Source organism: Diospyros lotus, chromosome 10 (assembly GCF_014633365.1).
Source record: "Diospyros lotus cultivar Yz01 chromosome 10, ASM1463336v1, whole genome shotgun sequence".
NCBI lineage: Eukaryota > Viridiplantae > Streptophyta > Magnoliopsida > Ericales > Ebenaceae > Diospyros > Diospyros lotus.
The window spans coordinates 31,417,791-31,428,617 of NC_068347.1; the positions used below are offsets into that span (position 1 = coordinate 31,417,791).

Sequence of the window (10,827 nt, forward strand, 5' to 3'; positions counted from 1 at the left end):
CTAACCAAAAATGAAAGAAGAACAAATTAAAAATGAAAAATTAGAAAACTAACCAACTGGTGACTCACAGAGCCATTTTTATTAATAATCATTACACAAACAACGAAGTAGAGTAGTAATTATACATGTATAAATAGAGAATATATATATATATGCATGGTTAATTACTGCTAATTATACTCCATCTCCATGCACGCTTAATTATATATATGTATATATATATATTATTACAGAGCAATTAAATCATAATGAAGCAGTAGTTATCTTCGGACTTAGCCGATTCTTGGAACCTCGATGACAATGCCTTCCGTGTTGATCCATATACGAACCCTGCTGCACAGAAAGTCCTGCGTCACAACTGAGCCTTCCGGCACTATCACCGCATCCACGTACGGGTTCTCCCTCTCCACCGTCGCCGCCGCCGTCCTCCAGAACACCCCCACCAGCTCCGGCCACGAACTCTTTCCTGCATTCATGCATCATGCTCATCATATATATATCAAAACTTAATCATGCACACATATATATATACACACAAATATAATCTGCTTAATTCACCTCGGCATTCAGACGACATTTTGGATGTTATATATGATGATGATGATAGTGGCGATGAAGAAGATTGGCTTGGCTTTTGTCTCCTTTGTGATTGATTGATGGATCGATGAATAATGGGGCGGGAAGAGTGGGGTATTTATAGAAGAGACAAAGAGAGTTTTGGGGTTTTGGGTCAGCTTGAGAGGCTGGTTGTTTCTGACTTTTGCAGCTTTCTTGTAAAAGATGATGACGATGATGATCGGAAGAATGAAAAAAAGTCGAAGAATGAACCCTCAGGCTAAGGTCGTACGTACGTACGTAGGTTTGATTAGTTTTGTGGACTATTCCATGTTTATATATATATATATATATATTTATTTATATTAATATAACATATAATATAAAAAAAAAACTCTATTTATTTTTGGGGATAATTGCCCTGTACGGTCTCCAATGTTTGTGCCTTTAATTTCAATAGAAGAAATAAATTACCGATATAAAATTTTATCTCATTGTACCAAACGAGAATCAAACTTACAATTCATCAGTATAAATTTAACTTATCAGTTATTCAACTGTTCGATCTATATATTGAGAGCGAAAGCTCTATTTTTTTTTTCTTTTTATATGGGGTCAACTTTCTATAAGAAACACTTAAAAGATAATTTTGGGGTAATTATTTTGTTTATTAATTTTAACTTTTTTTTGTATAAAATATAAATTTTCTATTGAATCTGAAGATAATATCATTTTGACCGATGAATTATAGAGCCCTCAACCTAGTATAGCCAATGTTGTACGGCTTAGGCCGAGTTCCCTTGACTTTCTTTTGCTAGAAAGATACAGAGTATGTTATAATATATTTATTTTTTAGTACAAAATGTTTAAAATTAAAAAATATATTTTTTAAGTGAATAGATTTAATTCATAAATCATAAATTTTAAAAATATTTATCTTAGCAATAAAATTACAATAGCCACCCATAAAGTTTGCTTTAATTACAGATATTTTTTCCTATACTTTAAAAATAACAATTACCTGTTTAAAAATAAAATAAAGTTACCATTTTATTCTTATTTCCTCTCTCCTCTATCTTATTTTAATTCTAGAAAGAATTATTTTTTACTTGAAACAAAAGACATACGGAGAGAAAAAACACGTAAAGCATCAAGAGAACGCAAAGCAAGTAAAGAGGGTCATTTCTCCTTCTCAACTAGACTCGTTAGGAGGAAAGACCAACTCCAGCCTAGAACGTTGATATTATTGTACATTAGAAATTAAATATTATATTTTTTAATTATTAAAAAATCACAATAAATCAATCAACTTATTTAAACATTGTCAACTAATCATTCACATAACGTCACTCGTAGAAATAAGCGCGTTCATACACTCGTTAATGTTCCGACACAGTAAAAATTTAAAACAATAATTTTTAATAAATGAGACATCAAATCTTGACATTTTATACATAGGAATTAAATAACATATTTTTTTAATCATTGAGGGTGCCATATGTGTTAAGCTTAAATATTAAGGTAGTTATCCAGACACATCATGCATGCGTGCGTGTTTCAGCGGAATACATCTTCTTGGCCATGTGTGAAAAGAAAATTGCCCAAAACTCATGCTTGAAATTTTAATCAATAGCTAGCTAGCTAGTCCATAAAAGCTTTGGCTGCGTCGGCCACCGGATAATAGTCCACAAATGCTCCGTTGAAGACACAAAAAATCCAATCTAATTAGCCGGATTTTACGTACTTTCCTTTCATTCTGATCATATTCTTTAACAAGAAATTGAACGAAGCTACAAAAGTCAGAAATAACCACCCAACCTCACCCAAAACCTCACACCAACCATAATATATCCATTAATACATCGGATAAAGCTATTTGTATAAAAGAGGGTGTATAGACAATTTTACAGAAATAATTAAATAATCAAATTACCCCAAAACACTCTCTCTCTCCTTTCCTCTGTGTCTCGCCCTCGCTCTCGCCCTCGTCACTTTTCGAGCATCGCCACCTGTTGCACTTCGGTTGGTTTTAGGTGGTCGCTGGTTGCTAAAGGTTGCAGCGGCACAGAAGCGAGGCGATAAGGCGTAGAGGCGAGGCGACGAGGTTGTTGCTGCGAGGTAAGGGTGACTGGGCAAGGCAGGCGAGGAAAGAGAGAAGATGGTGAACAAATTGCAATATATTGCAATATTTGATGTCAAAATATCACGATTTATTGCACCTATAAAGGGCTTTTGTGAACCCCTTATGTATAAATAGCGCGATCCTTAATTCATCACATCAACCAAGAAGACGAAGCTAGCTAGCTAGGAGGGCATCTTTGTCATATAATACATATATATAGATATATATAGATATAAGCATCCAAAATGTCGTCTGAATGTCAAGGTGAAGAATTAATATTAGCTGTGTACAGTAGTATAGCCATGTAAATTATAAACAAATATTCAAAGCATTAACGGTAGTACGTACAAGTTTATTGTTTGCGTCCCTATTGGTGTTAGCTTGCGGCCTTGATGGAAGATAGGATATAAGTGAGAGGCTAGGTGCATGATAAATGGTTACAGGATATTAAGAATGTGCTTGGGTGATTTCTTGGTAGCGGGAGTGGTAACAGGAGTAACTTTTAGTAGGAAGCCACAACAGGAAATGTTACACGAGGCAATGAGTGAAAGTTGGACACCATTACCCATCTAAGGAATTTGCAACTGGTAAGGACTCCCAAATGGAAACCCGATGGGCAGAGTGTATCATGAAGATAACTAGAATAGGTTTAACCCTATTGATGAAGTGATTTGGAAGTCAAAAGTCATATAAGGAAATTGAGGTTGACAGTTGCCTCGGTATAAGGAAAATGAGACGAAACTAGTATAGGTAAAACCTAGGAAATGTCCTATGGTACGGGACGCTCAGAGAGATACCAAAAAATGATGATATGGAATGTCCTAGAAGTGATGTTGAGTAAGATTATGAGAGTTGCGAGCGTGTCTTAAGGAGATGGATTGAACGCGAATTTCGAGGACGAAATTCCAATAAGGAGGGGAGAAATGTAGCATCCCAAAAATTTGGAGACAAGTAAAAATAATTAATTTGGGTGTTTAAGGATATTTTAGAATATTTAGAGATTTTTGAAAAAAATACTTATTTATGATATTTTGAAGAAATAGGAAATTAAGGTGATTAATTAAATTAATTAAATGTATTTATAAAAATAATAAAATAAAATATAATAACAATAATAATATAAATCATAATAATAATAATAAAAGAGTTAATCAAATTAAATTAAATTAAACTAATTAATATATATATATATATACTTGTTTGTGGGTGTGTGCATGGCCGTTTCATGGCCTTTCTTTTGTATGGCTAAAAAGCCACTCAAATGTATATAAATTGAGGAGGTTTGGGCAGCAAGCATGGGGGCCTTTAAAAGGCCTTAAACGAGAGCGCTCTGGGACCATTTTGCAGGCAAAACAGAGAGGAAAAGAGGGAGAGAAGAGAGAAATTGATGGAGAAGAGCAGCAGACGCACGGCGACTAAAAATGAAAGGAAAAAGTGAGGAAAATCAAGGGATTTTAGTGATTAATTGGTGTTTAAAATATCCAGGTAAATGGGTAAAATTAATATAAGTGTTATATGTTTAAATCATGGATTTTATACGGTTAGATTATACAGTTTATGCGTTAAAATTAACTAATTTAAGTCACGGTTGTATTATTTGATAGGAAATGTTTTACTTTGCATCGGGAGCACAAAAAAGGCTGAAATCAACCGTTTTCAGGCAAGCTCCTAACCCTCTTCTCGTGATATTTATTTCCTGTGAAAGTCTTCGAGGTTTCTTATATTTTAAACCTTTCCTCACCTTGACTCGGTTCTACGCTTTAATAATAATAATTCGCATGGCAACCACCTTATGATTTATATTCTATTAATGAGGTTATTGTTGATGGAATAAGTTAAGCAAAATTATCTTGGTGTCTTTCATTTTGACCGTTACAGAGCTTTGTATCACTCCATTTTCCTTGGGAATGATGCCGAACCCATTGGGGTTAGGTTCTTAGAGAAGTTGGTTATGGTTAGAATTAGAAGAATGTGTTAATGAGTCTATTATGTATGTTGAGATGGTTTTATGTGAATGAAAAGTAATGAGAATGGTATTACGATGTTATGTGGTTATGTACATGAAGGGTTACGAGTTATGGAGAAATGTTATGCAAAGTTAAGCTGGGAAGATATAAAGTTAATAGTGTCAGTAAGTGTGTCTAAGGGTATGGGTACAAAGCCACTGACTGTTGACCGTGGGTCGTGGTAGTTGATGGCTGGATTTATGGGCGTCAGTCATCGGTTGTTACGATAAGCATTAGACGGCCAGAAGGGCTGGTACTCCAGATTCCCGCCTTAGTTTGTGCATTTCATGATATGTGTGCTACAAAGGACTGGGTTGCATTCACGTGGGGACATACTTTGTGTGTGATGGGATGTATGAGCATTTGCATGACCCGGTTGGTCTAAGAGCCAATTTGGGTATCCTAGATGAGCATATGCATTTAGAGCATGCTGCATGTATGTATTCCTATGTGAGGCATAGCAGGGCCTGATGTTTGGTTTATGGGGGCCTTGTCATCACGTTTATACTACAACGGTCATTGCATTTCTTATGTGTTGCATTGTACGATTTTATTATTATTGTTATTCTGGACGGGAGTACCGTGCCAGGTGTCGGTAGTACCGACTCATGTCAGGATGTAACAAGTATTAGTTTTCTGGACGGGAGTACCGTGCTAGGCGTCAGGAGTACCGACTCATGTCAGGATGTAACAAGTTTCAGGACAAGCATGTAACGAATGTTAGGAAAAGCCGATCATGTCAGGAAAAGGCTGATCTAAGAGGATAATAATATGGTAGCCTGTGTTAGGCTGCAACAGGTTTGTATGTAGGACCCAGGTGTCAATGTTTGACTTATGTGAGCCCCTGGTTCCTTATGTGCAGTTAATTTTATATTATGCATGTAGAAGTAAGGTACGTATAGCTCATGACATGGCGTGATTGCATTGGCATGAATTGCATGGGGTGTTATGTATAGCTCTTTCTTTCTAGAGAGCTTGCTGAGTCTCGCGACTCATGTTGTTTTACATCATTCCAGGTACGTTCATCGGGGTTTGGGTCCAGACCATCGTGTCATGATAGCAAGTGCAGAGCTCTCCCGAAACTAGATCTTGGGTGTCGTTGCACTTCTGTTAAGGTTAATGTTTACGTTTTATTTTTAGATTGTCGTATGTTATGTAAGCCTAGGTGGGCCCAAGAGGTGAATGGTTTTGTAAAGATGTTTATGAGATGTTATAATAAAAAGAGATTATGATTTTAATAGGGATTGTGTGTGTGTTGTAGGTGCGTCATTGTTCGATATCATTTTAATAATGACCCTCTCACAGATCCTCTATCCGCGGTAGGGGCTCTGGGAGGCAGGCCGTTACAATTTTAATCATAAATTTGTTGTTATGTTAATAAACAATTTTGAATGAATTTGGTAATAGGGATATTTTGGTAAAAAAAACTCTTATCTTGGTACTTATCATATGCATTAACAAACACATAAAAATAAAAAATACAATTATCATTAGATTCCAAAAAAAATTAACAAACACTCTAATAGAAATCCTAGAATGTTTTTCAGTCTTATTTTGACCACTTCATATCTTAATCCGGAAAGCATTCTAACATTATATTGATACCTTTTATTTTGTTCATTTTAACAAACGCCCATTTTATTTTGACAAAAATTTTTACTACGTTTAACCTTGTGCAATTAATTCAAACAAACACATACAATCAAACAAAGAAAAAAACAAGCATACAGACACAAGACGTTTATACTTACCAGTGTACGAGTGTGCGTCGCAGTATAAATTTATTTACTGGATGAGAGTTCAGGTCAATTCACTGGGAGATTCTTATTAAGACGAAAATAAAAGCAGTGAAAGTTTTTATGTTCTAAACGGATTCGTCAGATCAATTCAACTGATTTTAGGAAAAAGGAAATTAAATGTGTGACTAAAAACAAAATATCTTAGATCAAAACAATTTCAGAATAAATCTAAATATTTCCCAAGACTTACAAAGGATGAAATCATCAAGTTAAATTAATTGTAAAATCTTTGATGTTAATTATATTTCGAGATGATGATGGTTCTAATTCTAGTAATCAGCATACATGACATGTCGACTCTAACTTAAACAACCACCATAAATCGAAATGTATATAATATACACTTAAGCTTAGGAATGAAGATATTTCCAGGTTAGGAAGCCCATATACATGGCACGAGGGTTTCGAGTTAGGCATATACCCCAATTCAAACTCAAGTATTTGGTAAAGATTTAAAAATTAATTTAAACACCTCAACTTATAATGAAGTTCGACTAACTTAGGAAATTTTGGATATCGGACACTATCCTTGTCTTGGGCTAAGAATTATTAAGCACACATCTTCATTTGCAAAAAATTAACTGACAAAAATTTAAATGATAGAACTGTAAATTATTGAATTTAAATAATAGAATTTAAATGACAAGAATTAAAGTTGTTAAAATTGAAATGGTGAAATTAAAAGATAATATTTAAATTACAGAAAATAAAGTACTGAATTTAAATGCTGAAAAGTAAACATTCTGGAATTTAAATGAGAAGAACTGAAATATGAATGGAAACTAAATTTTGCTAGAATGTAAATAGAACGGGATTCAAATCAACAGCGCACAGAAATTAACCGAAATTGGAACGGTAGAACAGAAATTATAACAGTGCTGTGCATAAATTCTTGCTGTCCGAAAATTAATCCCCTCACTCCAGCAGCGCACTGTTCTTCTTCTCCGCCTTGCTGTGCGCTGTTCCCCCTTATTCGGATTGCAGAAATGGCGGATTGGGGGTCTGCCCTCTCACTGTCCGTCCAAGCTTATATATATATATATATATATATCACTCCTCTGTAATTTTCAGCGCTCCAGCCACTATTCCCAATTTGCCCTTGAACTGATGAGATAATTGCGAATAAGGGACCGCGTTCACGCTGTTCTCCTCCCACGAGCTGGGTCAAGATGGGCTTTACATTGCTGGGTTTCCAATTGGGCTTGATTAGATATTGAATTGGACTTCACACGTGCTGCCTCAATTTGGGCCTTAAACATGTGGCTGGAAACTTTGATTGGTGCTTCACAATTAAGCATGCGGCTGGGTCCAATTGCACTTGAAGCATGGACTCAATTTGGACTTCAACCGGCTGGATTTTAGCCTCCAATTAATGGAGCATAATGTATAATGTATTATACATATATATATATGTATGTATTACGCATGGCATGTATGAATTTAGGCATGGAATATATATGTATTATATTTATTTCCTTATTATCATTATTATTTATATATTTTTTAAATCTTTAAATATGCCCTGATGTTGATTTAATCTTCATTTTTTATATAGACTAGTATATAATCACAAAATATTCAATTAAATCTAATTTTAAGATTAAAATAGAGGTATAATTAATTATAATAAAATTTTACAAAATTGACTGCTAATTAACCATCAAGTTCCAAAACTTTTTATTTATATATATATGCAATAAAATTAATTTTAAATCAACTAGAAACAGAGAAAGAGATGCGAAAATTGAGGAAAAAAAAAAAGAATGAGCACCAACCTGAAAAAAAAAAAGGAGTATCTTTTGTTCATAATTTTTCCATAATTAAACAAAATTCATCTTCTTTCTACAAGGTAAGTTTTTAAATTTCTTTTCTATTTCTAAATTTTTATTCTTGAAATTCTTATTTCATATAAGTTTGATATTATGATTCTTGCATACTCTATCATGTTTAATTTTATTGCTCTTCTTATAATACTTGATGAATCTTGTTCAAAAGCCTAAATGGAGTTTCATTCTAACTTATATTTTTAAAGGAATGATGTTATGCTTTCGATAATCCATGCTTTTACAACTGTTGGATCTTTGATGAATTATATTTATTTTATAATATTTTGTCAAAATAGAATGTATAGCTTTATAATATATATTATGCTGATTATTTAATTTAATAATATCATTGGGGCTATATGTTGAAAAGGTGCATCCATGAACATGGTCACGTGGGTAACATGTGGTCATGCATGAACTTATATATGTTTACGAATTGTCTACGCGTGTATGATAATTATTTTGCGCAACGAATTATGTTCGCGGAGTACCCTTAAGCTCGGTAAGCAATCGCCTAAGGCAAAGGAGTTTTAGATAGCTATTATGTCCGAAGTTGGGTAGATGCAAGTCTGACACAATAAAAGAATTTGTGTCCACAGTTTAATGATTTATTTGCAAATACTTATTTTTAGGCATTTGGTGCCGGTATGATTTATATGGACCCCAAGGGCATATGTGTGCATTTATGTACGTATATATGATGTTTGTGAAGCATAGTGTGGGTGTGTTTAATGTAAATAATAATTTTGTTGCTTACTTTGATTCATATTGATTTCGTTCGTTTTAAAATTATACTTGCTAAACCTTACGACTTATACTTGCTTTTATATCATTCCAGAAAAAGAGAAAGCGGATGTTGAGGGTGAGCCCAATAGAGCTTGATTCTCATTTGGTAAATTTGTGTGCGGAGCAATCTCGACCGAAAATATCGTTAGGAAGTATTTTGGGTGTAGGGACAAGATTGTCATATTTTATTATATTAAACTTAATTTAACCTTTTAAGAATTACAGATAAATAAGCCCCTAATATTTGTATTAAATAAATTTATAATTTTATTATTTATTTTGCTTTCATTATTAAGTAACAAAAATTTAAAAAAAAAATTATTTAATTTTTTTTTCATACTAATCTTTTTAAAATTTTCCCTCAAATTTCTTTAATTGTGAGATCTCTAAAAGGGTCCTCACCCTAGACGAGATAGATCTTCGTAGAAAGTAATTATTGATAGTGATAGTATTGATTGTGTAAGAAGAAACAAAAACATAATAATTATATGAGAATTTTTTTTTTTTTTTTTGTTATTATTATTGTTATTGTTGTCGAGCTTGACTGCTACTAGTTGGGTCAAGACTAAATCATTGAATTTATGGATCAAACTCAACCAAATCCAACACAGCGGTTTGGTTCCAAGTGCTTTGTAACTTTGCTTGATTTTGATTTTTTTTTGTTTGTTTTGTTATCATTATTGTTGTCGAGCTTTGACCGCTACTAGTTGGGTCAAGACTAAATCATTGAATTTATGGATCAAACTCAACCAAATTCGACACAACTAATATAAACTCCATTGTCTAGAATTGCATTTATTTTCTAATTTCCATTTGATCAAATTTGTGTAGGTTTTATTAGGATTTTGAATAGAAAACAAACAACAATCAAACTATCAAACACACAAACAAACACGAAATTTTAATGTGAAAAATTCAAATCGAAAAAAATATCCAGTGACATAAAGAACAAAATATCGCTGATGATATTACTACTACAATAGTGATATAGCTACAATAATTCCAGAATACTTTGTACCTATTTATATATTTACCACTCATTTATAGATGTATACAATAAAAGATTTAAACAAATTCATATTCTAATCAGAAAATAAGTCATAAAGAAGATAAATCTTAATGAGTCTCAAAAAAAATAAATTTTTAATTGTAGATATAGTCCAATTACAGTCAAACTTAACATCCTAATCACAATTAAATTTAAAATCTCAAGTACATTCAAATTTAAATTTTAAATCACAATTATAACAACAACAACAACAGTGCTTATAAACAAGCTTTACAAATCTTAATATCTTGGTGTGCTACACCTTTAATTTAAATCATAAAGTTTTTGTATAATTTCATAAATTTTGGAATCGAGAGACCATGTGCTTCAAAATTGTGATGGTTTTAAATCCAAAAATTTAAGGCCAAGTAATGAACTCAGATTAAAAGATAATCTTTAAATCCATGAGATATCTCCAACAAATTACCATTATATATGGTGACGATTGATGACTCGATGGTCGTATGTTGAGGGATGGTGATGGCAGGGAAGAGTTCATGGCCAGAGCTGGTGGGAACCAATGGAAGTGCAGCTGCAGCGGTCATTGAGAATGAGAACGACGAAGTCCAGGCCGCCATCGTTGAAGAAGGCAATTAAGCTGGTGAGCTCCGATTTTCGCTGTGACCGAGTCCGGCTCTGGGTCGATGTCAAGGGCTTTGTGACCCGAGTCCCTGTAATTGGTTGA

General features: G+C 33.4%; 1 protein-coding gene across 1 annotated transcript; it reads left to right on the plus strand.

Moving 5' to 3' along the window:
* Positions 1-2,922: 2,922 nt before the first annotated feature.
* Positions 2,923-10,827, plus strand: LOC127812141 (glu S.griseus protease inhibitor-like). The gene is given in 3 exon segments (XM_052352472.1): positions 2,923-2,941; positions 10,630-10,736; positions 10,738-10,827. Coding segments are annotated over 3 exon segments (216 nt in total).